The sequence below is a fragment of the Bos javanicus genome, chromosome 29 (assembly GCF_032452875.1).
Source record: "Bos javanicus breed banteng chromosome 29, ARS-OSU_banteng_1.0, whole genome shotgun sequence".
Classification (NCBI taxonomy): domain Eukaryota; kingdom Metazoa; phylum Chordata; class Mammalia; order Artiodactyla; family Bovidae; genus Bos; species Bos javanicus.
Window position 1 is genome coordinate 49,064,762 of NC_083896.1, and position 27,884 is coordinate 49,092,645.

At 64.9% G+C, this 27,884-nt stretch overlaps 2 protein-coding genes across 4 annotated transcripts; one reads left to right on the top strand and one right to left on the bottom strand.

Moving 5' to 3' along the window:
• Positions 1 to 589: 589 nt before the first annotated feature.
• On the top strand, positions 590 to 1,869 carry PHLDA2 (pleckstrin homology like domain family A member 2). The gene is made up of 2 exons (XM_061407353.1): positions 590 to 1,314; positions 1,577 to 1,869. Exon 1 carries the CDS (start codon positions 668 to 670, stop codon positions 1,301 to 1,303), a length of 636 nt encoding a protein of 211 aa, XP_061263337.1. The 5' UTR covers positions 590 to 667; the 3' UTR covers positions 1,304 to 1,314; positions 1,577 to 1,869.
• A 2,009-nt stretch (positions 1,870 to 3,878) lies between these two features.
• SLC22A18 (solute carrier family 22 member 18) lies at positions 3,879 to 25,441 on the bottom strand. 3 transcript variants are annotated; one of them, XM_061407352.1, is made up of 11 exons: positions 24,920 to 25,441; positions 22,531 to 22,699; positions 20,614 to 20,711; positions 19,575 to 19,735; positions 19,068 to 19,200; positions 12,196 to 12,314; positions 11,741 to 11,848; positions 10,700 to 10,800; positions 6,389 to 6,490; positions 6,070 to 6,190; positions 3,879 to 4,111 (listed from the first exon to the last, which is right to left on the bottom strand). In XM_061407352.1, the coding sequence occupies exons 2-11, from the start codon at positions 22,672 to 22,674 to the stop codon at positions 3,924 to 3,926; spliced, it is 1,275 nt and encodes a 424-aa protein (XP_061263336.1). In that variant the 5' UTR covers positions 22,675 to 22,699; positions 24,920 to 25,441; the 3' UTR covers positions 3,879 to 3,923. The 3 variants fall into 3 exon arrangements, with proteins under 3 accessions (XP_061263336.1, XP_061263335.1, XP_061263334.1); XM_061407351.1 differs by lacking the exon at positions 24,920 to 25,441 and adding an exon at positions 23,564 to 23,733; XM_061407350.1 differs by lacking the exon at positions 24,920 to 25,441 and having other exon boundaries at positions 22,531 to 22,906.
• Between the last annotated feature and the right edge of the window lie 2,443 nt (positions 25,442 to 27,884).

Sequence of the window (27,884 nt, forward strand, 5' to 3'; positions counted from 1 at the left end):
GCAGGCACCAACCCCTTTCCCACTCCCTAGGCTCCCAGGCCCCCCTGGCAGGTCCCCATGTGTCCCCCCTCCCCCGACAGTGGAGAGGCCTGGAGGGTCCGGGAGGAGGGCTGACCCAGGAAGGGAGCTGGAGCAGCCTCACCTGCCCTCACGCTTACTGGACACTACGGGGAGCTGTTCTAGCACTTTCCGTGGGTTGCCAAATCTAACAAGTGGCTGTTGTCTCTTAACAGGAGTGAAAACTGAAGCTCTCGACACCTGCTCTCCTGCCGGCCCGAACCAAGGAGGAGAGGGCCGGAGGGCGGCAAGGTGGGAGATCAGGCCGGCTGGGGCAGAGCCCCTAGAGGGTCTCCCCAGGAGGGACCCCCGGACGTGGGAGGAACGGGGCGACCGCTGCCTCTGCCCCACAAGCCCTGCGCTGGGTGTCAGGGCACCTGGAAGGTGGGGGTCTGGGCCCCGCCATCACCCCTCTCCGGGCCGGCCTGGGCCGCGGGCGCTTGCCCGGGTCTCCCGAGCAGTGAGTCACAGCGGGCAGGGCCGGCGTCCGGGGCGGGGTGAGGACCGTGAGTCGCCCCACGGGGCTGGGGGTGGGGGTTGGAGCGCCGGGAAATCAAGGGAGGGGGGTGCGCAGGCTGCAGACACGTGCACTGGGTGGCCCGGGGCGAGGATGCTGTGTGCAGCCCCCGGGCGACCGCGGCGGGCAGGGAGGGGGAGGACGACGGGGGGCGGGGCCGGGGGCGTACCCGGGGCGGGGGGGGCGGAGCGCGCCAGGCGCGGCCACTATAAAGGCGGCTCCCACGCCGCCGGAGCGCATCACTCGCACTGCCATCCATCGCTCGAGCGTCGTCTCCCTCCAACCGTCAAGCTGGCGAACATGAGGAGCCCGGGAGAGGTGCTGAGAGAGGGCGAGCTGGAGAAGCGAAGTGACAGCCTGCTCCAGGTGTGGAAGAAGAAGCGCGGCGTGCTCACCACCGACCGCCTGAGGCTGTTCCCCACCGGCCCCGGCGCACGCCCCAAGGAGCTGCGTTTCCACTCCATCCTCAAGGTGGACTGCGTGGAGCGCACGGGCAAGTACGTCTACTTCACCATCGTCACCACCGACCGCAAGGAGATCGACTTCCGCTGCGCGGGCGAGAGCTACTGGAACGCGTCCATCACGCTGGCGCTCATCGACTTTCAGAACCGCCGCGCCATGCAGGACTTCCGCAGCCGCCGCGAGCGCGCCGCGGCCGCCGCGGCTGCCGCGGCCGCCGCGGCCGCCGCGGAGCAGGAGCCCGAGGCCGGGCCGGGCGGCCAGCCCTAAGTCCCACGGCGGTGAGTGCCGGCAGCCCGCTCGCCCGCGGCACGCGGTGGTGGGGGAGGACGATTTCGATCTCTGACGTCGGGTGGAGGTCCTGCCCCGTCTAGGTGTAGAGAGGGGACTGGGTGCCGCGCCATCGCGGCGCGCCTCGGGCGCGCGGCAGGAGATGTCGCTTTCACCTTCGGTGTAGGGGCCTCGGGAGACCAACAGGCTGGACCCTGGCTGGCTCAGCCCCCGGGCTCGGGCACAGCTCCCTGAATCCTTCTCTCTCCACAGAATCATGCCAGCTGCACCATCGGGAGCCCAGAAGTTGTCCGGGGAGACAGGAGCCCCGACAGCACCCAATTGCTGACCAGGGCAAGGATATAGCCCGGTGCTACTCTACTTCACACACAATGACCTTTCCGTGCTGATTCACTGAGCCTCCAGAGCCCGCTGTGCGGGCAAGCTACATAATTAGCTACCTATGTATTTATTTCGATGGTGCCTGTTGATCCAAACCATCTGTCTTAACGTTTGTACTCCACCACCATTCCAATAAAGCACTCAGTTCATTCTCTTTTCTATCAGCCAGTGTGTGATGCTCTGAGCTTTCTGTGGGAGGGGAGTCGGTGGTCCCTTCAGTGGGTGGTGTTGGGGGGAGCAACCATCCCAGGTGTCGGAAGGGCAAGGAAACACACTTTGAGTGCTCACCGTCATCTCCCAGACCCTGGTCACCCTCTCCCAAGGTGGGGGAGTGCTCCCTGGGGGCCCTGGCTCACTCCGGGTGTGAATGGGGAGGCTGGGACCCTGCTTGCCGACCAACTGGCCCTGTGTGGCCCTCGTGCCTCCCCATCCGAGTGGCTCTTGCATGCCTGACTTCACCTGCCCCCTCCAGCCCCGTCTTGCTCATGTGCCCATCCCTGAAAGGAAGCCCTCAGGCCTCTGACTGCCCACCTGCTACTCTCCTCTTAACCCTACCCCGGGCTGGACCAGCTGTCAGGCCCTGCTGGCCCGTACCTGACACGTTGGGCCAGCGAGGCGGCCAGTGCTTCTGGGCAAACGGGAGAGTGGTCTGCGCCCTGGGCAGGAGGCTGAGGCCTCCAAGGGGCCCGGGATGTGTCATCAGGAGGGAGGTCTGAGATCTCTGACCAGTGGGCAGCTTCCGCCCTTCCAACTCTGGAAGTGGGGTGTCCAGGGTTGCCCCCCAAGCCTTGGGATGGGGAGGGGACATGTGTCCCTCCACCTAGAAGTTCTGTTGGTGATGAAGAAGCCAAGGATGGAAGAACGAGATGGGACTCCGATCCTGGCCTGGCTAGGGCACCTTCACGTCGCCTTTGGGGCTGGAGGGAGCCAGGTGTGGGGCTGGGAGATGCCGAGGTGGGGGCAGTGAAGGGCCCCAGTTGGGCCTTAATGTCGGTCTTACCCTGGACTGGGGTGGGGGCCACCATCACAGGCCTCCTGACTCCCTGGGTTGCTGGGGTCAGGCTTGGCGGGGGTGTAGTCCTGCTGGGAGGCTGGGTGCTGGGTCCAGAGAAGAAACCATTCCTGTGATGAATGTTTTCCTCCACAACAACACTGTGAGGCCCCAGGGCAAATGGGAGGGGGCTCCTCCAGAGAGGAGAGGCCAGCTCCAGGGCCCCCAATGACCTAGGGCCACCTCCATCCTGCGCCACCCTGGAGACCTCTCCCGCCAGAGCCTCTGGTGGATGACGCAAGTCAGCGAGCGAGGCCCCGGTGCCTCGCCAGTTCCTGGTGGGGCTCACGGGGGGCGGGGTCTGACCTGAGCTCTGGGGCTGGGAGCGTGTATGTGTGCTTGTGTGTGTGTGTGTGTGCGTGCGTGTATGTATGTGTGTGTGTGTGAGAGTGAGAGCGTGCACAAATGTGGATCTCGGCTCTCGGAGGCTCCTCCAGGAAGGGCCATGGAATATTCCAAGTTTAATAGCTTTTGTTAAAAGTAGCCTGTGGGGGAAGGGTGGCCTTCCTGGTCTCAAGGGCGTCTGCAGACACCCGACAAGGTTGTCCTCTCCACGCTGGTTCTTGGCGCGGCAGGCCTCCGTGTCTGCTGCCCTTTGCCATGGGACTTGGGCTGGAGGTGGGGGGCGGCGGAGGAACAGCTCCCCGGTTCTCAAGCCTGGAGGCCTGGCTCTCTACCTGTTGGGTTCCCCAACATGAAATGAGGGTTCTCTTCTTCGAACTCTCCCCAAGTCTCAAACGCCTGACCTTTTAAAACGACCCTGTCCTCTTTCCGTTCACCAGTGGAAGCAATTTCAAGGGCTATGGAGGGTGTGCAGGCAGAGTGTGCTTGGCGAGGGGTCGGCACTGGGGCTGCGGGTGAGCAGAGAGCTCCATCTCTAGGGACGCGGGCAGAGTCATCTGGACGGCAGCAGGAAGGACTCCTTGCTGGCCTGGGTGGTGGACTCCAGGGCCAGGACCCACCTCACGCTGGGATGCTCTTGGGTGATTCTTCTCTCCCTGGACCCCTGGGGCCCAGCTGCAGGCCCTCTCCTCCAGGAAGCCCTCCAGCCTCCAAAGCGGCACCCCACCCCCTCCCTAGACCCCCTGTCCAGCAGGCAGGAGCCTGCAGAAACCAGGCTGCGAGAGGTCCCGAGGGAGTTTATTGCCAGTCTGCCTGGGGCCAAGGTCATTGGGCTTTGCCCATCTTCCGGGGCACAGGCTGCCTCCAGAGGACCAGGAAGACGATGAAGTTGACGGCGAACTGCACGTGGCCGAAGACAGGGACGCCGAAGCCGCGGTACAGGAGGCCGCCCAGGGTGGGCCCCAGGGTCCGCATCAGTGGCTGCACAGAGGCGCAGAGGCCCAGCATGGTTCCTGAGGCGGGGGAGGGTGGGTCAAGCCTGGCCTGGCCAGTCCCTGAGCATCACTGCCCCAGCGGCCCGAGTCCTGGACACGGCCCAGGTCTCCCTGTCCCCCTGTCCCCAGCTCCGCACCCCAGCTCGCTCCACCTGGCCTGCCTGCCGGTCTGCTCCCTGCAGGCCATGCGTGGGGAGCACTGCGGCCTCCGGATGTGGTGCCTCTGCCCTGCTCCAGAAAGCGCCCAAGCACAGGAGGAGCCTGGGAGCAGGGCCCCAGGTCGTGAGCCAGGCGCCACCCCTCCCAGTCTGCCAGGGACACAGCACCCCAGCCCAGCCCAGCCCAGACCGGGGAGGCCCCCATGTGGGGGCTGGGCTGGGGTGTAATGTGGGCCACGATACACTCCAGGTCACCCCCATGACCTTTACTGCCCTGGAGTGGACTGGAGGGAACACCCCCACAGGGCGGAGGGGGGGAGGTTCAGGTGCTCAAAGGGCGCCCCCTTCTTTGCAGTTGCTCCCCAGGCTCACCTAGCTGCCTGCACCCCTTCTACCTGACCCCCCTATCTCTACCCTCCCCTTGTAAGCTGTGCCCTATGCGGGCCACCAAGCAACGTGTGCCCACAGGTCCAGGCTGCCGGGTCCTCAGAGGCTCCTCTCTGGCGCTGGAAAGCCCCGCCCGCCCGTGGACCAGGTGGGCGTGGCCTGGCGAGGCCCCGCCCAGGCTCAGGGCCCGCGTAGGGGGAATTTCAGAGCAGTCCCTCCCACCGCCCACAGGCCCCGCAAACACCAGGGAGCAATTACCGCCCCCTCTGCCCTCTCCAGTTCCCAGGCTGGCGCTGGGAACCAGCTCTGGCTCCTTCCGAGCTAAGAGGTGGTGCCCCTGGCAGCTGGGTCCGCTGCTCTTGCTTCTTTGCAGGCCCTGCCCTCATCTCTCCAGGTCTTCCCCTCCTTCCTCCTCCTGGCCTCTGGGCAGAGCCGGCTCACTGCCTCCAGGAAGCCCTCCAGGACCAGTCTAGCCTCCCAAGACCACAAAGTCACAGATCTGGGGGGCCCTGGGGGTTTCCAAGGCAGCCCTGAGGAGACGCCTTGTCCGGCAGCCTCCCCACTGTCAGCGGGGACTCTGAATCTGTCTGCCCCTCCTGGACACGCAGGTGGATGGACAGAGGGTCAGCTGGGGCCCTGAGCTCTCTGGCCCTGCTGCTGTGGAGGCCTTTGACTGCAGCCAGCCCACAGGAGCCCCTGGCCTTGACCAGCCCTATGCACAGGGCAGTGTGGGGCGAGAGCCTGGGGAGCATCAGGTCCAGGGACCACCCCCCAAGTCCGGATTGGAAATTCCCCGGCCTCCAGAAGGAAGGCGGGCTGCAGAGTGGGATGCGGGGGTGTGTCTGGGGGGTGTCTGAGCCCCACTGGGAGGCCCAGGGGCTTCTTAGACTGAGGCTGCTGTGAGCCGTCAGTCACTGGTCCCTCGGGAGGCACCTGAGCCTGTGCCGGCAGGGACCGGGAGGTGTCCCCACGCTGACCCCACCCTCTCTGGCCTCCTGCCATTCTCTGTGCCTGGCCCTCTTCCTAACCAGCCTCCGCAGCAGCCTTTCTGAGCCTCACCCCACACCCTGGCTCAGCTGGGGCCAGCCTGGGATGCCATCTTTCCTCCCCTTCCTAGTGAAACCCTGTGCATACTTCAACCAAATCAGATGCCACCTCCAGGAAGCCCTCCTCCCTTCCCCCAGGCTGGCCTGGGGCTGATCAGCAGGGCCTGGTGCAGGGCCTGGTGCAGGATTCTCACCTGAACCCTCTTGTGGGCCGCCACCCCGACCCTGCCCACTCAGACCCCTGGCCACCCATCCTACCCAGTGCCCACTGGGTCCCAACCCAGGGCAGCTGCTTGGCCCCAAACTGCTCATCAAGCTCCCCAGAGAGCAGCGCCGGGGAGCCCCCCAGGGCCTGCCCTTCACCCAGCCCGGGGACCTCACTCACCTGTGTCTGAGGTCGAGACGGCCTTGGTCAGCATGCTGTCGGTGACCACGTTGAGGGCACACATGCTGAAGACCAGGCCGGGCATCAGGAGGCAGAAGTGGAAGACGTTGGCCATCAGTGCCTGGCGGGAGGCAGGTGGAAGCTGTGGTGACTGCAGGGGTCGCCCACCCGAGGTCCCTCTGCGGTGGTCCTGGGTGGGAGTTGGGGGCAAGAGAGCCTCGGGGCTCAAGTGCAGACTGGGCACCTGAGGAGGGTCAGTGGAGAGGGCCTGGGACCCTGCTCTTTTCAGGGATAGTGGGATGGAGGGGGGGTCTCTCACCATAGCCAGTCCCACCACGCTGAAGACCAGCACGCTGGCCCGGAGCAGGTCTCCCTCGGAGAAGTGGCTGCTCAGCCGCCCAATGACCAGGCCCTGGATGACCTGGGTGAGGGCGAGAGAGTGGAGGTGGGCACAGCCGGGCCTGGGAGGGCGTCTGGGCTGTGGCTGACTTGGGGGCCTCCCCTGCTGCCCACGACCCCTGGGCCCCTGACACCAGCCCCAGCAGCGACAAGGCACAGGGCAGAGGGGCGAGCCTGCAACTCCCATGATGGCCCCAAGGTTCTGGGGAGACAAGGCCTGCAGCCTGGGGGTCTCACACACGTGCACACACATGCATGCACACACATGCACCCACCCATGCACATACATGTTTCACATCCAGAAATACTTGCATCTCTGCTGTTTCAGGTGTGATGAAAGTCAAAGTGTTAGTCGCTCAGTCGTGTCCGACTCTGCAACCCCATGGACTGTAGCCTGCCCCAGGCTCCTCTGTCCATGGGATTTTCCAGGCAAGAATACTGGAGTGGGTTGCCGTTTCCTTCTCTAGGGGATCTTCCGGATCCAGGAATCGAACCTGGGCCTCCTGCATCGCAGGCAGATTCTTTCCCATCTGAACCACCAGGGAAACCCTGAAAGGGCCGGTTAACTCCTGACAGGGACGGGGAGGCCGTGACTACAGGGCGAAAAGCTCACAGTGTGGCCCTGAGTCCAGCCCTGGGGCCCTGGGGAACCCCCTCCCATGTGCCCTGGCCCACCACCACACTCCTCGGTTACCTCTCGGCTATCTGATCTGAGAGCTGGGAGCTGCCACAAATGGGGAGGCTAGGGCACGCAGGGGCTGGGGGTGGAAGGGGCTGGACTGGGACGTGAGCCCAGGGCCCTGGTGGCCGTGTGGGGTCCTCCAGCAGCTGGCCCTTCCGAGGCCTGGCCCTGGAAGGCAAGCGCCTCGGCCACCACCTACTGGGGCCAGGGTCCAGGCCAGCAGGCCACTACTCCCACGGTGACCGGATAAACTGAGGCCCGGGGTCCCAGAGTGGGGTGGGGTGGAGCCCAGGCTGGTGGGCTTGTCCTGAGCCTGGGCAGGAGAGGAGAGGGCCACAGGCTCCCCGAGAGACCCCTACTGTTGCTCAGCTCTCCACCTCCAGCTTTGTCCTCCTTGTCCTGCCCCCCACTGCCCCCCACCAGCTCAGCCCCAGGGTCAGCCAGCCAGGGGCTGGGTTCAGCTCCCCTTCCTGCCCTCAGCTCCTCCCCATGGGGGTGGGAGGAAAAGCCCAGAGCGGGGACACCCTTGACACCTGGGATGTGACTCAGAGGACAAGCCCAGCCCACAGGCCGTTCCCAGGCCGGGGTGAGGCTCCCTAGCTGGTCCGTGCCTCTTCCACCAGGCAGGCAGGAAGTGCCCAGGGGAACCGTGAGGCTGGAGCAGCGCCCACTGGAGCTGGGGGTCAGTGTCCCGGGCTGGGCTGTGTGACCCGGGGTGGGGGCGGGTCCAGCCCCATGGACCAGGAGGGAGCCCTCTCCTTGCTGCCTGCCTGGCATCATGAAACCGTCTCAAACCACAACCAAGGGTGTCCTTAAAAAAAAAAAAATCCCACTTTCACGCTTGCTTATCTTCATTTTGTTTGTTTAAAGGGAAGATCTACTTGACAAGTTTCTTTTAGTAATTGACACCCCAGAGGAAACCAACAAACCAGGAGAGATTGAAATCTGTCTCCACTTTTCATACAGACCCCGAGACCAGGACCCTGATGCGCTGGGAGTCAGCTCTCCCTTTTCCCATTAACTTAAAAAAAAGCCTAAGCTTTCCTGCCGTCCAGGTTATTACCTGAAACCAGAGTTAGTGAACTAGTAACTAGAGTTAGTCAGAAACTTCACTTTCTCCCAACCCTCCCACATGGAGACCCTGTCCGCTCACCCAGCCCACTCCCTGCCGCCCTGGCCCGCGTGGCCACCACCTCCCCCAAGGTCACACGGGCACAGGCACACAGTTGCCCCTGCCCACCCCTGCTCTAACACAGCCTAGGGGCGGGGGCAGCCAGCTGGTAAGACCACACCCGGCCTCCACAAGGCCCCACCCACAGCGAGTACATCAGTAAATCCAGGTCCTTCTTGGCTTTGCAGCCTACCCCCCATGCAGGCCTTCAGAGCACAGTCCTCTCCCCTCCGGCCGTCCGAGCCGCCCCAGGGCCTTTGCACCTGCAGCCCCTCCCTGCGTGAGGCTCTCTCCCTCCGGGCCTCTCCCTGGGCCGGGGGAGAGCCCCCAGCTGGCTGGCCGCCCCACCGAAACAGCAATCTCTGCCTTGACAAGGGCCCTGATTCTCCTGGGTTTTGTCTCCCCTGACCCACCAGACGCCTAGGTGGTGGGGGCTTGTCTCTGTTCCCCCTGCAGGACACAAGCTCCATCCTTGCAGTGGCCTAAGGGCTCCTGGGGGGGCCCCCCCAGGAGGGACAGAGGGCTGCAAGTGCCCCCCAGGGGAGGAGAGTGAGTGCCATCCCTCCCACGTTAGGACCACGTGGGCTGTCCTCATTGAGATCCCAACCCCAAGGATCTCCACACACAGGGAGCTGGGAGACGCAGTGAGCCCCTTGGGTGGGGCAGGAAGAGCTTTGCCAGGGCAGCTTCAGCAGCTGCGGGTTCCCCTCCCCAGACCCCCGGTGACCAGCCCTACCCTGGATGGGATGGAGGTGACAGAGACCCTCTCTACAGACATAGCTCAGGGCCTCAGCTGCCCCTACCTTCGCCTGCGGGACTGAAGGCCTGAGGCCCGGCACCCAGCCGCTCTGCAGGCTCCCCCTCCCCAGCCCCCTCTTCCTGGTGGGCCTGGGGGAGGGTCCCTAGGCTGCACCCAGGTTCCCCCACGCCCACCTGTCCACCCCATCATTACAGGCACCGGAGCCCCGAGCCCATCACGGCAGGCCCACCCTCATCCTGCACCAGGCCTGAGGCTATCAAGGTCCGTCCCTGGGGGTCTCAAGTGGTCTGCCGACTTCAGCCAGGGCCTGGCCTTGGTCTCCTGGCCTCAGGGAGCCCAGGACGAGCTCAGGCCCCTGGAAGGCTGGGAGCAGCTCTTTATTTTACTTGTTTAAGATATATATACATATATATACGTTTTTAATTTAAAAAACTGTTATTCATTTATTTTTGGCTGCAACACACACATGCGGGATCTCAGCTCCCGCACCCAAGGATCCAACCTGCGCCCCCTAGAGTGCAAGCCTGGGGTGCTAACCACTGGACCGTCAGGGACGTCCGGGAGGGACCGGTTAGAACAAGGCTCCACGGCCCCCAGTTCAGAGCATCCGTGTTATTGTTTTATGTTTATCTATTTTCCCCCACCAGCCTGGCACTTCCCAGTCCACGCAGCTAGGCCCACGGCGGGGTGGGGGCCAGCCCCTCCCCGGAACGGCTATTTCAGTCCGGGGTCCAGCCCAGCCCCGGGCCCAGAGGCTCGGGCGGCAGATGGCCTGGAGGTGCGGGACCGCCACCCGCTTCCGGAGAGGTTCAGTGCTCCCTCCGCTGCCCGCCAGATCCCAGAATAGCCCCTCCCGCGCGCCGGCTGTCAGGCAGACGTCCCGGGGGGCGGCAGGCACGTCGCCACCTGTCCCCGCCACGGTCGCACCGCCGGTGGGCAGGCGCGAGGCACACAGAGCCCAGCCGTTCTCCTGGTCACGCGCCCCCCACGGGGGTCCACTCCCCACCCCCGGCTGGCCTGGCACCACCGGTACCCAGGTGGACGCGGGGAGGGCCATGGGCCTCTGACGTGTTTCCTGATGGGAGGTTGAGGGCTCGCCAGCCCCCAGTGCGGATGAAGCTCCCCCCTCCCCTCTCAGATGGGACCCCCCGGGCAGATGGACGGGCAGAGAGTGCGTGCGTGCGTGTGTGTGCTAAAGTCGCTTCAGTCGTGCCCGACTCTGTGCACTCTGGCCATTAGCTGGCCAGGCTCCTCTGTTCATGAGATTTCCCAGGCAAGGATGCTGGAGTGGGTTGCCATGCCCTCCTCCAGGGGATCTGCCCGACCTAGAGATCAAACCTGCGTCTCCTACGCCTCCCACATTGGCAGGCGGGTTCTTTACTGCTAGCGCCATCTGCAAGGCTCGGGCAGACAGGGCACGCGGGTGCAGACGAAGCTGTGGGAACCGTGAGCAGGGAGAGAGGGGACGAGCCAGAAGCGAAGGTGGACGGGGCACCTGAAAGGTGGGCATGCAGGATGGCTCCCGTGCTGCTCAGAAACCGAGGGGCTGGTCTGTGAGGCCCTGGGACCCTGGCAGTGCCGGGAGCCCACCCACCCGGTGTGCCCGGCACCCACTCACCATCTGGAGGACCCCGAAGAAGGACATGAGGTAGCCGGCCTGGGCGGCCTCCAGCTGGAAGAAGTCCATGGAGATGATGGAGAACATGACCATGAAGAGCCCTGGGCGGGTGGGGGTCAGGGGTCAGGGGTCAGAGGTCAGGGCTGTGCAGCCATGCCTGTCTACCCCATGACAGTTGGCCCGCCGGGGCACCAGGGGCCTGCCCGCGGCGACCAGCTCAGGAAGGACCGACGCGAGCCTTCCCCAAGGTCCTCCCTGGTGGGTCTGCCCCACGGGGCTGCCGTGGACTGTGAGTGAGAAGGTGCCCGGAGTTGCCCTTGCCCGGGGTGGGCAGACCCCAAGGCTGTCTGGAGGGGTGAGGGGATGGGAGACCGGGGGGCCCGGGCATGCCCGGTGGGAGGGTTTGGCCCCAGAACTGAGGTCGATGACCTGGGTTCCCATTACTGTGCCCCCCTGAGCGTCCTGGGGCAGGTGAGCTGGGAGGGGCTCCCCCGATGACAAGGGCAGAGCGTGTCTGCAGAGGAGGGGCTAACCTTTTAGCGCCCACGTGGGAACGCCTGAGCACCTGTGAGCGAGGCCTCACAGTTGTTCTCTGCAAGGCTCCCTGGGTGGAGGACCCCCGACACAGGCTCGGAGGGGTTGCTCCTGGGCCTGATTGCTCAGGGGTGTCCCCAGGCCCCTGAGAAGGGATGCAGGGGTGGGCAGAATGCGTGTGTCCCCCTGCAGACCCATTGTCTTCTCTCGGACTGTCCCAAGAGGCCTCAGAAGCCACTGGGCAGGGCAGCGAGAGCTTTCGTGAAGCAGGGGTGACTGGGGCCTGAGGCGAGGGGGAGACCCTTGGTCTGTCCTCCTCCTGGCCCGAGCACCCAGGCCTGCACCAACCGGTGGGCTGCGTCCTCCCTGGGACGGATGTGGGCCTGGGGCTCAGGGGGTCTTGGAGCACGAGAGGCCGGGCAGAGGAAGGGCGGTGCTCCAGCTGCGGACCCCGGAACTCCCGGCCGCGGACCCCGGAACTCCCGGCCACCCTGGCCCCGGACTCACCTATGGGGAGGCCGCAGATGACCTTGACCAGAAACACCGGCAGAACGCCTGGCTGCAGCAGCAGGCGGGTGATGGCCTTCAGATCAAACACGCTGGCCTTGGGTCTCCCTGGGGCAGGCAGAGGGGCCGTCAGCCCACCGGACAGCGGCTGAATGTCCCCGGCCCTGCGGGCCCATTGCCTGGGGCACAGCCCCTGCCGCCACGGCTGCTCTGGCTCGCCATGGTCTTGGCAAAGTGTCCCTGAAGGGAGGGCTGGGCTGGGGGAGCGCGGGCCCCAGGTCCAGGGTGCTGGCTGCTGGGGGCGGAGGGCTCACGCCTCACACTGGCTGCATCCCCAGGGGGCATACCTGGGGGCTGTAACTGGCCAGGCGCGTCTGGTAGGGACGCCCCGCTGGGACACGCCTTGTGTGCACCTGGACCAGTGTACCTCCTGGGGCTTACCTGGCAGGGCTCACCTGGCAGTGTGGTCTGGGCGTGGGCGCTGGCCCCCTTGGTGCTGGCTGGGATGCAGGTGACGCTGAGGAGGGCTCCCAGGAGGGTGACCACGAAGGCCACAATGACCGGACACTGAATCCTGGGGGCGGCGCGAGTAGTCACGGGGCTCAGGCCCCAGGCCGCGCGGGCCCCCCGCCCCATCAGCCGCACTGGGGCGGCGCGAGTGGTCACGGGGCTCAGGCCCCAGGCCGCGCGGGCCCCCCGCCCCATCAGCCGCACTGGGGCTTGGACAGCTTGTTCTCAGCTCTCGCCCCACCCCTCCCACCTCCCCCGGCTTCGGTCTGGAGGGCGGGACACGGGACCCTCAGGGCGCATTCATTAGGGGATGGGTGAAGGAACAGACCCTTCCATCCCTGGGGGTCTCTGAGGGTGGGCGGCCGTGGGGGTGGGATGCTGAGCCCCAGAGGGGCGGGGGCAGGGGCCTGGAGTGGGCAGCCACAGTCCTGGGGACGCACGGCTCCCAGCCTGTTGAAGGGTGAGAAGGCTCCCGAAGGACAGGGTTGCTGTGAGCCCTGGGGGCCGTGTTTGGGGAACGGAACCCAGCAAGGGGGATGCCCCCCAGACTCCCCTGGACATCCCTGGCAGCGCCAAGAGTCCCGCCCACCCTGGGGAGCAGGACACTGAGGCTCCTGGGGGAAAGACCCGGTCCCCAGAGCCCTCCGGCCTCCGCCTCGGCAGGACTGGAGGGGCTGCCCAGCATGGAGGCTGAGAAGGCGACTGTTGGTTGCCCTGGGTGACTCAGGAGAGGCGCGACACTGGCTCACGGTGAGTGGGGTGCCAGGTGGCACTGGGGCCGGGGCACCAGGAGCGGCTGGAGATACTAGCCCCGACGTGCCCAGTGGGCCAGGACCTGGCTTTGAGTCTCAGCCCCATGCGCCCACGTGGAAGGCCGTGGGACCCCCATGGGCCCATTTGTGTCTCGGGGGCCGTCAGCCCTCCCTGCTCTCCTGGGGCAGACAGGCCGGCATTTAGTGGGTCTCAGGAGGCCCCACTTCCAGGAGGGCGTTGGGCAGGCTGGGCCCGCAGGGTGGGGGGCCTTTGGCCCCTAAAGACCCAGGACACAGCCCTTAGGGCGCCTGCCCACCTGCCTGCGCTCCCACCAAGGCCGTGACTCAGACTCTCCCCTCGGCTTTCACTTCTGAGGGTGTGCTTCCTCTCCGTGGGTCAGCGCAGGGACACTCCGCCTGTGACCTCCCCAAGGCCACACAGGCAGGCCTCTGCCTCCAGTACCAGCCAGGCCGTGCATGTCAGCCAGGAGCAAGGGCGCTGGGGCCTGGCCCTTCTGACTGTCCCCTTTTCCTCCTGAAGGCTAGAGGAGAGAAACAGGAGCTTCTTACTGAGCCAGGCTGCGTGGACCTCCAGGCCTGGGCATGGCAGAACACCCTGCCCCTCCACAGCAGAGAAAACTCCTACACATCCTGCAAGGGCCCTCTCTGTGAGGCCCTGCCCGCCTCCACAGCGGGTACGTTATCCTCTGAAAAGGGCTTGCTCTACTCCAGGGCCACTATCCGCCCCCCAGGGCGGGGGGGCCTGGGTGGGACCCTCCTCTGAGACCCCCATGGGCCAGACTGTGGACCAAACGGACGACAGCTGTCCTGGCCCAGACCCCATCAGTGTCCTAGGAGAGGCTCCCTGCGCCCTCAGACAGGGCAGCCACGAGCTGCCCCTGACTCTCCTCAGACTTCAGACAGAGGACTCTCCCGCCCCAACTTCAGCACAGGTGCCCACACGTGCCCACACGTACACATGCACAGCACCCCGCGGAGCCCCAGGGAGGACGGGGATCTCCTCCACGTGGGATCAAGGAAGCCCGTGGGGACTCCATACCAGAGAGGCTGGGCCCTGGCCACCCTCATTCCTGGGCTGGGACCTGCCGGGGCTCATACCACTGGTCAGGGCTGCAGTGGGCCCTGAACCCCACCCCTCCCCACGGGCCCGTCTCTGGTCCCCTGGCCAACGCCACCACCCGGGATGTGGAACATTTGGGCTTTCTGGCTGCTCAGGCTCTGGACAAATGGGTGTGTCCATCGGCTGCCAGGTGGGAAGGGTCAGAGGACCCTGGACGCCCCTGGGAGAGATGTGGGTGGGTTTGGACCCCACAGCCCCCTCCCCGAGATGGCAGGGACACCCCAGCCCTGGTAGCCAGAGAGAAGGGCCTTTTCTTCAGGACTGTGGCCTCCGAGGCCCACACGTCACTGCTCTAGGCCTGCCCGGGCAAGGACAAAACCAGCTTTCTTTGCCAGAGGCCCCGGAAATGCGTGAGGGCAGAGGCGGCCACTTAGATGGTTATTTTGGGAGGCTAGTGACAAGCGAGGGGTGGGCAGTTGGGCGCCAGGCCCCTTCTCTGGGGGGTTCTCTCCTGTCCCGTGTGGGGTGGCCAGTGAACTGAAGGGGCATGGGGCTGCTGGCAGGCCCCGGGAAGGTGTGGGGGCCCCTACTGCCCGGGGAGCCTGGGGTGTCCTGCACGCGTAGCGCTCTCTGACTCCCCCGGGCAAGACGGCAGAAAGGCGAGTGGAGGACGGGGGAGCTGCCCATAGTGGGGCTTCTCAGTGGGGACCCCCTCCTGCCTCCTGCCTCCATTCGCCGCTGCTCTGTCATCAGCACACCCCCCGAGTCTGCCTCCGGCCCGGGCACCTCTGGGGTGCAGCTCAGGCAGGTGGGGCTCTGGGCCGTCTGTCCCCTGGCTCACTGGACCGTTTTTATTTAATACAAACTGGGTGTGGGCCATGAGGCAGGCAGGTTCGTGCCTTTGTCCACTCACTCCCTCTTGCTTTCGGTCGGATGGGTTGACGGGAGACCGAACAGACAGACCCTAGAGACCCTCGAAGGCCCTGGGTCGGACTCAGAGCACCGAGTGCTCTGTCCCTTCTCGGTGGCTAGCTTGCTGGGTGACCACCTTTCCTCAGATGCCAGTGAGGGCTGGGCTCCCAGGGGCCACCCTCCCAGGCGCCTGCTTCCCGCTGGGGGATGCCTCTGGAACCGGCCACGGCTGGTCGCGGCTGCCACGGGCACTGGTCAAATGTCAGCAGCCACAAAAACACTGCCTTTCATCCTTATCTCAGGGCCTGGAATCTGCCGATCTGACCTTATCAGGCGGTGGGAGGCCTGTCCACCTGCTCACCTCGTGTGGGCTCTGCACACTCATCCTCTCTGCCCGACACCGTCCGACTCCCGCCCTGATCTGAGGTGACCACTCCTCGTGAGCTGGAGCTGCCCTCCCCATCAGCTCCAGGGCTCCCAGCGGGGGACCGCTCCCGCCAAGGCCCCCCTCAGGGCCTCCTGACCTGCGCCCCCCAGTCCTGTCCCTCCTGGAGGGGCCTGGGGTCAGCTGGGCCCAGCTTCAGGTGGAGCCTGGCTATGAGGGGCCTCCTGGAGTCACCAGCCACCCGGTCTGAGCTTGGGGGGAGAAGCCCCCTGTCCTAGCTGAGCCCTGGCCACCGCACTGTGGGTGGAACTGTGTCTGACAATGGATGCCTTAAGGGCCACCCCTGACTCAGCCCCCCTCTGGCTTCAAGTGCCAGAAAACGGCCCTGAAGCCGTGTCCGGCCTAACCCTTCGTGGTCCAGCCTCTGTGCCCGCCAAGCCTCTGCCCAGGCAGGTCCCCAGACAAGCCCCCAGCTCCTTCCGCCTTTGCGCGGGCTTTCCCGGAGCCCTGTCCGGCCGACAGGTCTAAGCTGAGGTCCAGCCCCACTAATCTCAGCCATTAGCGCCCCCCGTGGACCCCCGAGGGCCTGACGCACCAGGGTCCACCTGCAGGGCCTGCACGACCCCCGGGTGGGGAGGCGACACGGCCTCAGCGAGTCCGGGCAGGAGGCAGCGGGGCAGGCAGCCTGGCTGCCCCGAGTCGCCTCAGAGCTGCTCAGGGCAGCCCCGGCGTCTGCTCATCAACCCGGGTTTTAACTGGGCTGGGAGCCTTCCATCAGCAGGGTGAGGGCTTCCCGTCCCCTCATCCAGGGGCCAAGGTATGGTCCTGGGGGAGACCAGCCTTCCCAGGCCTCCAGATAAGGAGGGGGTCACACTGACCGAGTCACAGTGCCCCTTGGGCATGGCGTGGGACTGGGATCACTTAGCGCCCAGGAAGGCTGGCCAGGGACACTGAACCCAGCTTGGCCTGACCTCTAAGGTCTGTGGCTGGAGGCGCTCCCAGCCCCAGCTTGGATAAGTAGCATGCCCGGGTGGGTCACCTCCAGGGGGACAGAGCCCTTGGGTGCTGGCCTGCGGGCTCAGTGATATCTGTGACTGTGGGGCAGCCCCTTAGTGCCTAGAGGAGCAGGGGGTCCTGCAGAGACCCCCACGCTAAGTCTAGCTCGGGCCTGGGGTTGCACTCTCAGCAGCGCCTGACAGGTGGCCCCTGTTTCTCAAACGCCTGAGCTGATCCCCCGGACTCCCCTCTAACTTCGCCAGGATCCAGATGCGGTGGGCTAGGCAGGCTGGTGCTGCCCACCCTGGGGGCACGAGGCCCCCCTGGGGGAGCGGGTGGTGGAGGCCTCCCCAGGCTGCGAGGTGCCAGGCTGGGGGCTCAGAGTCACGGAGCTGCCCCTCACCTGCTGAGTGACTCAGGGCGCAGGTCTGGGTGCTCTGTGGTAGCCAGGCCTCCCAGCCCTGAGCTGCAGGCTGGGCCTAAACCAGTTATACCAGTACCTAGCCCAGGGCAGCAGCTGCCAAGGCCACTTCCTCCCTCCACCTGCTCCCTGGTGGTGGTGGGGGCTGGGGCACAGTTGGGGCCTTTAGGGGCCTTTAGGGCAGGGGAGGCTGGGATGGGCAGGCAGAAACAGCCAGGGAGACCTCACCCCCCGCTGCAGTTTCCATCAAGGGGAAGAAGGGGTGGGAACGCGGCCTCTGCATCCCGCCCGCCCTTGCCGTGGGCTGTGCCGGGAGGTAGAGCAGGTGAGCCTAGCAGAGAGGCCGGACAAGGAGACAGGGGGCCAGCCCCTGCCGTGGGGCGTCGGAGTCCCAGAGGACCCCCACTTCCCGGGGCCTTGAGGGGGTACTGGGAGCTCCACTGAGGGGGGCCTTACCTTCTGTGGGGCTCCGGTTTCCCCACCCATCAAAGAAAGAGCCTTAGACCTTGGGATGGAATTGGGAAGCTGATGGAATTGGGAAGCTAGTGGAATGCCCTGGAAGGTGAGGGAAGGGATGGGGTGAATTTGGGGGCTTCTAGGAGGAGGAGATGAGTCCTGGGTGCTCATTGGAAGGACTGATGCTGAAGCTGAAACTCCAATACTTTGACCACCTCATGTGAAGAGTTGACTCATTGGAAAAGACCCTGATGCTGGGAGGGATTGGGGGTAGGAGGAGAAGGGGATGACAGAGGATGAGATGGCTGGATGGCATCACCGACTCAAAGGACATGAGTTTGAGTGAACTCCGGGAGTTGGTGATGGACAGGGAGGCCTGGCGTGCTGCGATTCATGAGGTCGCAAAGAGTTGGACACGATTGAGCGACTGAACTGACTGACTGAGGAGGGGGAGGGGAGTGAGTGGTCTTTCCTGGGTCAGCAGCTACGCTGGGGACAAGGGCAGGTAAAGACAGGAGGGATGAGGGGGCTGGCCCGAGGAGGCCTCTGGGTGTGTGTACTCCGCAAGGTGAGCAAACCTGCCCAGGGCCCAGGGAGGCAGGTGGCCGGACTGGCCGGTGAAGCTCCGGTCCTGGTTCTGATCCTGACCCGCAGGGTCAGCAGGTGGGGCTGCCCCTGCTCCACCTGTCCTCACTCCCCAGGTGCTCCTTCTCACTCGCAGCCCCTGACCCTTTCTCGTCTCTCCCTGGGCACACAGAGGCCCTCTCTCTCATCCCGGGGCCCATCTACCGAACCAGGCTCCCGCCCACGCTGAGCGGGGAGGGAGGCGGCCCGGTCCAGGGGGAGTCCGCAGTCGTGGGCAGTGGGTCCCGTCCTTGACCCTCAGGCCTGGATACCCCCTGAATCCCATCTCTTCGGGTCCTCCAGGTGGCTTTTCTTGATTCCTGGCTTCTAACACGAAGTGCTGGGCCCCAGCCCTCCTCTGGAGCAGTTCCCAGGGCTTAGAAACCCCCCACTTGAGAGCACAGCCCCATTCTCCTCCAGCTCAGACCCCCCATCAGTCCACTCGGGAACTCCTTCATGCATCTACCAGGCACCAGACTTACCCTGGTGGGGACCCAACTCCCATGGGTAGCCAGGGTAGCAGGGACCTCGGCGAGGCCCATGGCTCCCCCAGGCCCAGCCCAAGCCCAGGCACGGCCTTGCATTCACACTTACACCCCAGCCACCAGCAAAACCAACCCAGATCCCGCCGCTGCCCTCTGCGCGCCACGGCAGCCCCTGGTCCAGCCGCGGTGCTCTCCCACATGGAGCAGTTCAGTCCCCACCTCTGGTTTCCCTGTTGTGGCCCCAGCCCCCACAGTCTCAACACAGCAGCCAGGTCACCCCGGGCCCCTGCTTCAGGGCTCCACGGCCTGACGCGCTGCCCACCCCTCCTCAGTCCACTCCAGCCTCACAGGCCTTCTCGCGTCCACATGTGAGGGCCTTTGCCTCCCTGGAGGTCCTCCCGCCTGACGTTTGAGGAATCCACGTGGTGTACGGCACTCGCTTGTCTAAGCCTTCAGACCCCGCCCACCGCATAGGCCACGCCCCTGGATGCCCACGCCCACCCGGAGGTTCCAGCTGGTTCCCCTCCTGTGGACTCACCAGGTCAGGGCGCCCATGGGGAAACCAAGGCCCCGAGAGGCGGCGGGGCCGGGCTGAGGGCCTGGGTGGTACAGAGCCGTCTCGTCCTTGCTCGTCCGACCCGGTACCCACACCCCGCCTGGCTGGCCAGCCCCAGCCCCGGCCGGGCCCGCGCCCCGGACACTCACCCGCACGAGCTGCTCAGGGTTCCACCGAGCAGGGAGCCGAAGATGAGACCGACGCCAAAGCACAGGCCCAGCCGGCCTAGGGCCGCGGGCCGCTCCTCAGGTGTGGACAGGTCTGCGATGACCATCTGGGCAGCTGGCGGGTGGGACGCAGGCTGAGCCACGCGGACCCCTCACGGAGCCCAGGCCACGCCTCCCCACTGCACCTGCTCCCCACAGGCCACGCCCCTCCACTCCTCCGACCTGCCCCCTCCCTGTCACCCCCCGCGTCACCAGCTGCACCGCAACTTGTCCCTAGGCCGCATGCTCCCCACCCCCTCTACTCAGCCCCGTGGAAGCACAGCCCACCCCGTACATCACCCCTCCATCAGCGTCCAGGGCCCCTGAGGGTGGCGTCTGCCCCTCCCCTGGCTCGGGCCACGCCCACACCAAGCCCCCGCCCCGCCCCCTGCCCCCTCCAGTCCAGCCCTGGGCCCCGGCAACTGGGACATGTTGCCGAGGGCGCCCTACCTGGCAGCGTGTGCATGAGTGCACCCGGCAGGCGCGAGGCGAAGAGCAAGGCCACACCGGGCAGGGCGGGGATGCAGGCAGCGGCTAGGAGCAGGTAGAGGGCGGACGAGGCCAGGAAGGACAGCGTGAAGGCTGCCCGCGCCCCGTGCTGGTCTGCGAACCTGGGGGGCCCACACCCATGACCCTCACCGGCAGGAGGCAGGGGTGCCCCTCTTCTGCCCCACACCGGCCCCTTGGGAAGGCCGGGGAGCTGGGCCGCAGAAAGGTCCGGGTGCTGTGAGGGTGCGGGAGGGCCCGGGTCCCCGCCTCCCTCCTCGCAGGGCCTGTTTCTCCACCCTTCCAATGCGGCAGTCTTCAGTGACCTTGGGGAGTCTGACCCACTCGGTCACTCCCCCTCTTAGTGAATAACTTGTGGGATGCATGCTTTACAGAAAGCTCTTCCTGGGCGCAAGTGGGGAATGCCCCCCACCCCCAAGACCCCTGCTCTGTCCTGCGTTACCGGGTCTGGAGCCCCTTCTCTCCCACGGAGTGACTCTGAGATCTGACTCCTGCCACACTGATCTGTCCACGCCAGGGTTTGCAGGAGGGTGAGCCCAGCACCCCCAGAGCACTAAGGCTAGTGGGAGTCCCAGTTCCCAGAATTCTCTTTTCCAGAAAAGTTGCTGGTGGAACCCCCCAGCTCAGTAGGGCAGGGCATTTATAGCCACAAGAGCCTCACCAGTTACATCCTCTCTCCAGCCACAAACCAGAGTTAGTGGCGGTTCTGTGTCGGGACACCCTGGGAACAGCGGCTTAACCCAGCACTAAAGGGGCCAAGTCTGAGCAAGCTCCAGGAGATGGTGAAGGTCACAGAGTCAGATACGACTGAGCCATGGAACAACGAAGGGTCAAAGTTCATCCATGCCTCAGGGGCTGCCATCCCTCTAGTGGGGCCCAGTGTGAGGTCCGGGAACTTGGAGTCACCCAGGCCATGACCTCCCAAGGGCAGGCGTGGGTCATCACGGGATGAGGGCCCCCAAACTTCCCCACCCCGCCGTACCTGCCGAACACAGGCCCGCCCAGCAGCTGCAGCACACCAAACACAGTCTGCTGGTAGCCAAAGGCGACCGAGTCCAGGCCCAGCCTCCGAGAGAGGTACTGAAACATAGGAGGGGTCGGTGGGAGGGGCCTGGAAGGCCCCCAGCACCTGCGATCCGGAGTCCTTGGTGGGAAGGGGGAAGAAGGGTAGCTCTGAGCAGCGTGTGAGGTGATCAAGGGTCTGGCTCTGACCGCCCCATGAGGCATCTGGGGTGACCTGTGACCCTGGACTCAGCTGCTTATATCGTAGCGGGGAGCCTGACAGGGCCTCTGGGTCCAGGCTCCAGGGACTCAGAACTCGGTGAGGGCAGCTGCTGGCCCCCCTTCCCTTCTTCGGGATACACCTCGAGGGTGTGAGGCAGACCCCATCTTGCCCTGGCTCAGCACTCAGTGTCTAAAAGCCCTTGGACCTCAGCACATCCAGAACTGACTCCCGGTTTTCCTCTAAGACCAGCTCCTGCTGATGCTTCCACCCTTGGGGTGCCCGCAGCCCGTCCTGGCTTCAGCGCCTTCTCCCCTCCAGCACTGATCCCACGGCTGCCCCGGGGCCTTTGTACTGGCCAGCCCACTCCCATGTCTCCTTTAAGGCTTTGTACAGGGTCGCCTTCTTAGGGCAGCCCCGCTGGGCCCAAACCCGCCACGCTCCTCAGCAGCCCCAGGTCCCTCCTGCAGCACAGTCTAATGACACACTGTCACAGGTGTCACCTAGCTCAGGAGCACCAGCGCTGGGGTGCCTGTGGTCCAGTCCGCACTGTGCTCTGCGGTATTCTGAGCTCTGAGGACAGGCACTTGGGGTACCTGAGAGCATTTGTGGAGCAGACACATGCCCCCCGCCCCCGGGAGAGCCGGTGGGAGGGCAGGTGGCACTGGGAGCCCCGAGTTCTCAGGATTTCATGTTCCAGCAGCGGCTCTCTGAAGGGTAGCAGGGCACCTGCTCGGGCCCCTTGGCTGCTAAGGAGGGGATACAGGGCTTGGACCAGCCTGGTGGAGGTGAGCCGGGCTTGGGAGGCAGGGGAGCTGGGCTTGCTGTTTGGCCAGGGACCCCCGCCATGGCTGGACTTGTGACAAAGGCCATACCCGCTCCCACACAGATCCGCAGGCCCAGGCTGCTTATGAGAATCTCTTGGGGAACTTTTAAAAGTGGTCAGTGGCTAGGGCCACAGTCCCACCCAGACCAGGCAGACAAGGACCTCTGGAGCTCCAGTCTTCCAAAGTCCACTGGGAGCTGCTGCCCCAGGAGGGCGAGTCCCAGCGGGCCAGCTGCACACGGGGGTGTGGAATGAACAGACAGGAGTGCACGGGGGAGGGTGATGAGTGGGTGGGCACCAGTGAGCCATGGGGGCCACAGAAACCCAGGGGCTGCTGGGGGCCAGGCAGAGTCCAGACCAGGGCAGGCAGCAGACAACCAGCCGGATTGGTCCCGCCCTCACATCCTGGCTGGGGAGACGGAAGCGATCCAAGACCGTGACATACAGTGCGGGGTGTGGGCAAGCCTCAGGAGGCCGGACCAACCAGGACTGGAGGGGAAGTGACTCCGGGTACCTGGCGGGTGCTAGGGGGAGGGCCCCGCTGCGGGGGAGATCTGCGGAAGAGGGCTCAGCGGGACTAGGAAGTGAGACTAGGAAGTGAGCCGCATGGGTGTCAGGCTGGTGGGTGAAGAGGGCCATGGCCTCGAGCTGGGGCGGGAGCAACAGAGCCCAGGACTTGCTGATGGGGGGCCCAGAGGCACAGTCCCGGGGTGCCTCAACTGGCTCAGCTCCAGTACGGGAAGGGGCCCCAGAGAGAGGAGCCTGGCAGCATCAGGCCGGACCATGGGCCCTGCCGGAGCCAGAAGGAAGGCGAGGGGGATGGGGCAGGCGGCCTGGGGAAGGATACTCACGGGCATGATGGAGAACTGCATGAAGAGGCAGGTGAGCTCCAGGGCCGCCAGCACGTATGTGAGCAGCACGACCCCCGAGCGGCCCAGGGCGCCCATTCCGCTGGGGGCCTGGCCCTGGCCCCCGGGGGCCCCGACTTTCCTCATGCTGGGCAGGTGTTGCTGGAAGACCCTGCCAGGATAAGAACGGGAGGCTGCAGGAGCGGGCAGGGAGCAAAAGTCCTCCTGAGCTGGGCGAGGGTGCTGAGTCATGGGGCGGGAGGCGGGCGGCACCCAGAGGGCCCAGGGGAGAGGTCGGGGTGCTGGACTCTCAGCGGGGCTCTCCAGCCTCTTGCCGCCGAGTGACCTTGGGCCGGTCTTGCTCTCGGAGATCAAGTGTCCCTCCCCTCCTCGACAGCCGACTCTGGGGATCTGGGCACACGGCCACCATGGAACCAGAGATGCGAGCCTCCTGTCCAGCGTGGGCTGGGCTTAGGGCCTGACTTTGAGATGGAAACTGAGGCCAGAGTGGTCACTGACCGCAGCTGAGGTAGGTGACTCGTGTGTGTGTGAGTGTGTGTGTGTGTGTGTGTCGGGCAGGTCTTTAGGCCCCCAGGGCCCCGCTTCCAGCACCCCTGTGAAGCGCTTCTCAACCGACAGCCTACTTTGCCCAGCTCCTCCACCAGGCCAGAGGGCCTTCTGGAGCATCTGGGGGTGGGCTGGAGGGGCAGCTCAGCCTTCCAGGCCCTCCAGGCAGGGTAGCCAGGCCCTGTCTGCTCCCCACACCCCACCACCAGCTGTAGCCAGAGTCTGTGGTTCCATGGAGGCCTCCACCAAGTTTTGCCAAATGAACACCCAGCTGTACAGTTGGGCCCAAGGGTCGCCTTCAGAACCCAGACCCAGGGGTGGGGAGGGGGGTGACATCAAAGAAGGACCTGGGGCTGTGCCCAGACTTCCCATCCTGGGGTGCAGGGAACTTGCAGGGAGCAGCGGCAGAGGGTAAGAGCGGCCGGTCAGGGGCACCTGGCTGGCAGGGGTGCTGAAGGGAGCTTGGTACCTGCCTTCCCAGGGATCGGCCTGAGCTCCGTCCTGGCGAGGTGAGCCCTCGTGGGGTGAGCTCCGGCCTTCCTGCCCTTCCAGGGCTGGGCTCAGGCCCCGGCCCACTCAGGGTGCCCTGGGACACCGGCCCACTCAGGGTGCCCTGGGACAGCTACCCTCCCAGGGTAGTTCCCCGCCCCCGAGGCCAACCCGGACACCCCGCCCCCCGCCCGCGACCTCCGCGCTCTCATTGGCCGAGCCCGACACGCCCCCCGGCGGGCACCGCTCCGCCCCGTGGCCCTGGACCGGCCCTCTCCTGCTTTTTTCCCCTGGACTGCCGGGGGAGGCCGGAGCTCAGACCGCTGGAGCAGCTCTGGGTGTCCAGTCTGGGTTTGGGGTGGGCAAGATGGGGCGGAGGGAGGCAGGGCGGGCTGGGAAGGAGAGAGGTGCAAGGAGAGGAAGGGAGAGGGCAATGCCTGGCTTGCCCCCTGGGTGGGGTCTGCAGAAAGCCAGAGGCAGGCAGGGAGACAGATGCCTCCTGGGAACTGCTCTTGGCCCCACGTCGCCCCGCAGTTACTGAGATGCTGGTTCTCTCCCCTTTCACACTGCGGCGCGCCCACCAGCTTGGTCAGGGCCATCAGACCCCCAAAGTATGCAGGTCCACCTGGCTTCAAGCTGTCCTTCCAAGGGACTAGCTCATGCCCCCTTGCAGTCACCCAGAGCCCCTGCCGGAGCCCAGGGAAACACACAGACTCCCTCTCGGGTCACAGTTTCCCAAATAAATGAGCAGAGGTCCACACAGGACTCTGCCGCCCACGACCTGCCTGCAGCTCAGAGCCAGGCCAACGTCAAAATCCATGTCCCCTCCGCCATGCGTTACCCTCAGCTCAGGCAGCTCTCTAACTGCAGGGACCGGGAGCCTGAGACAGGTGGGGCAGGCAGCCCAGGAGCCTGCTGTGCCTGTGTGTGTGTGTGTGTGTGTGTGTGTGGGCTCTCAGTTCTGTTCTTGTGACCCCATGGACAGTAGCCTGCCAGGCTCCTCTGTCCATGGGATTCTCCAGGCATGAATACTGGAGCAGGTGGCGATCTTCCTGACCCAGGGATGGAACCCGCATCCCCTGTGTCTCCCGCACCGCAGGAGGGTTTTTTACCGCCATACCACCCGGAAGCCCTGGTGCCCAAGGAGACAGGCCGAAGTCCAGCAGTTACGCGTGGAGTTGGGGGAGACCCAGGGCCACTGCGAGGCCTTTCTGGGAGGGGCAAGAGGGCCCTTGGGCCTCAGGGCCAGTGGCTCATGCCCCTTCTCCCAGAGTGGGCCTGTGATGGCAGCAGACTTGAAAGGCAAGGGCTGTGCAGGAAGGGGCTGCTTACTCACCTCTCCCTTCCTCCTGCGGCACACAGGACCCGCGGGTGGCACGGGGCTGGCTGGAGCAGCGGCAATCAGATCCGGCCTGAGTATTCGTCACAACAGGCTCTGTGGGCAGGGAGCTTCCTGGTCTGGAGGGAGCTGGGAAATCCATTCACTTCACCCGGCAACTGCACTTCCCGTGGACCTGCTCCCCCCACACAGAGCAGTCACAGCCTCCGGCCGGATCTGAGCGGGGCTGGGGAGGAGGGCTTCTGAGAGGAGGTGACACCTCTGCAGAGTCCTAAGGATGAGCTGGAGGTGCCCCCGCCACACACCCGCTGCCTGTGATGGTGGTGAGGCAGGTGTGTGCAGTCAGGTGTGTGTGCACGTGTCTGCATGTGTGGGAGAGGGCAGAGCACACCCAGTATGCAGGATGCACAGGAGGTGGTGCGCCGATTGCCCTGACTGCCATGGAGCCCGGGCTCCAAGCCCACCACTTCTAGAAGGACCTCGAGCTGATGTGCTGATCATGACTGAAGGGGGTGGGCTGGTCAGGGGCGTGTCTGCAGTCCCGAGGAGGGGCAGGTGGACTCAGATAGGAGGTGGTGACGCAGGATGACAGTCTGCAAATCCAGGGAAAGAGGAGCTGCTGGGGGTGTGTGGGTGGTGGCAGTCAGCTGAGAAGGAGCCAGGGTGTGTGCGGGGGCGGGGTCTGCAGGGGAGAACCTTCTGGGGCTCAGTGCTCGAGGGGGTGGGGTCGTGGCCCACACACAGGTGCGGGAGGTGGGGTCTGAGCTGGAGGGGCAATAGCATGTCTCCTGGATCAAGACAGTATTTAGGGCCCTGATGCCGGAAGATCGAAAAAGCCGGCTTAAAACCCAACATTAAAAAAACAAAAACGAAGATCATGGCATCTGTCCCATCACTACATGGCAAACAGAAGGGGAAAAAGTGGAAGCAGTGATAGATTTTATTTTCTCGGGCTCCCAAATCATTGCAGACAGTGACTGAAGCCATGAGATTAAAAGATGCTTAGAAGGAAAGCTATGACAAATCTAGACAGTGTATTAAAAAGCAGAGACATCACTTTGCCAGCAAAAGTCCCTATAGTCAGAGCTGTGGTTTTCCCAGTAGTCATGCATGGATGTGAGAACTGTACCATAAAGAAGGCTGAGCACTGAAGAATTAATGCTTTCAAACTGTGGTGCTGGAGAAGACTCTTGAGAGTCCCTTGGACAGCATGGAGATCAAACCAGTCCATCCTGAAGGTGATCAACCCTGAATATTCACTGGAAGGACTGAGGCTGAAGCTGAAGCCCCAGTAGTCTGGCCACCTGATGCAAAGATCTGACTCATTTGAAAAGACCCTGATTCTGGGAAAGATCGAAGGCAGGAGGAGAAGCGGACGACAGAGGGCATCGCCGACTCGATGGACATGAGTTTGAGCGAAGTCTGGGAGATGGTGATGGACAGGGAAGCCTGGCGTGCTTCGGTCCATGGAGTTGCAAAGAGTCGGACATGACTGAGCGACTGAACAACAGCTCTGGGAGAGAGGCCCAAGAGGGGGCTGACGGGGGTGTCGTGGAACTGTGCCTAAACTCTTCCCCAAGGGCTCACCATGACAGCACCTCTTCAGGGAAGCCAAGGAGGTTTTGGCTGGAGCAGGACCAGGGCCTGGGGCAGGTCTCTGGGAGAGCTGGTGTTCCCGGCTCAGGTGCCGAGGAGCCTACCAGAACTGGAGTCTGTGATGTAGACCTCGGGGACCGCAGTCTGGGCAGGGACTTCCTGGAGGAGGGGCAGGAGCTGGGCCTCGTGTGGGTTCCAACTCCCCTGTGGGTGGGGTCCGAGGGCTGGGCCTTCAGGACTGGGCCTGCCCACGTCCCCGAGGAGGCTCTGCCAGCCGCCGGGGGCTTCTCCCCTGGCTTCTCGTGATGCGGGGCCCCCTGGACCCAGGGTCCAGGCAGAGGCAAGGCCTGGGGACCCAGCTCTCACCCACTGGCTCTGCCCCACTCCCGGCCCAGCGCTAGGGCGCTGGGGCCACGTGGTGCGGTGGGGGGTCACTCACTCCAGGGGCTCTTGCTGGCCGACGGCCACAGCCGGGAGAGGAAGACAGCTTTGATGGGAAGCACGGTGCGTAGGCTGCTGGAGGTGGCATCCAGGCCAGAGGCCTGCAGACCAGAGGCCCTGGGGCCCTCAGATGACCGCTGGGGTACACTATGTGATGGCCACGCGTTCTTGTGACCAGAGCAGAGGAGGACCAGGGGACCCTGCTCTTGAGACCCTCAAGGAGGTGCTGATGGCCCCAGCTTGCCTGGGACCTGGGGCTTGCCATGTGCAAACAGGAACTGTTCCAGACAAGCGGGGCCACCCAATTATCCTGCCTCTCAGGTCCCTGGAAGCCAGACAGACTCACACTGGGCTTTGACTACAGGAAGGACGGGGGGACGCTGGGGTGGGGGGCAGCCCGGGCGGCAGAGTGGGGGTGGCATGGTAAGGTCGCAGGCCCCATCTCCAGGGCCCTGGGGTTCTGAAGGAACTGCAGCCTCAAGGGAGGGGTGTCCATCCAGGAGAGCCAGGGGCGAGTGGCTGGTCGCCAATGGTCAGGCATGGGGCGATGGTGGGAGGGCCAAAGGGCAGTGTGGAAACAAAAGACGAGCCTTCCAACTTCACAAGAAAGCAGGGTTCAGGGAAGAGTCACACACACCTGTGCACCAGGCTGGGAGAGCAGGGCTCAGGGAAGAGACACACACACCTGTGCACCAGGCTGGGCGCAGGGAGGGCCTGAGGCAGGACACGTGGTCTGGACGCGTTCCTCTCCACGTGCTCCTGGTGTTGCGGTCCCTGAGACAGGTACAGGCCTGAGGGACTTGGAGGGAGCTTGCTCTCTCTCCCCAAGGACCACCTCCTCCCGTCCTGGGCCTTCATCTCCTGCCCGAAGGGACCGCCATGTTCTGACCATCCATCCCATGTCCACGTCTCCTGGAACCTCCGC

Bases quoted from the DNA above. Each gene is read 5' to 3' on its own strand.
- SLC22A18 (XM_061407350.1), bottom strand. From the start codon at position 22,779: ATGACTCAGCACCCTCGCCCAGCTCAGGAGGACTTTTGCTCCCTGCCC. The intron at 19,201-19,574 runs GTAGGGCGCCCT...CCCACCCGCCAG, and splicing joins ACTCATGCACACGCTGCCAG to CTGCCCAGATGGTCATCGCA. The intron at 6,191-6,388 runs GTGAGAGACCCC...GCCTCCCGCCAG, and splicing joins GCGTGGTGGGACTGGCTATG to GCACTGATGGCCAACGTCTT.
- PHLDA2 (XM_061407353.1), top strand. From the start codon at position 668: ATGCTGTGTGCAGCCCCCGGGCGACCGCGGCGGGCAGGGAGGGGGAGG.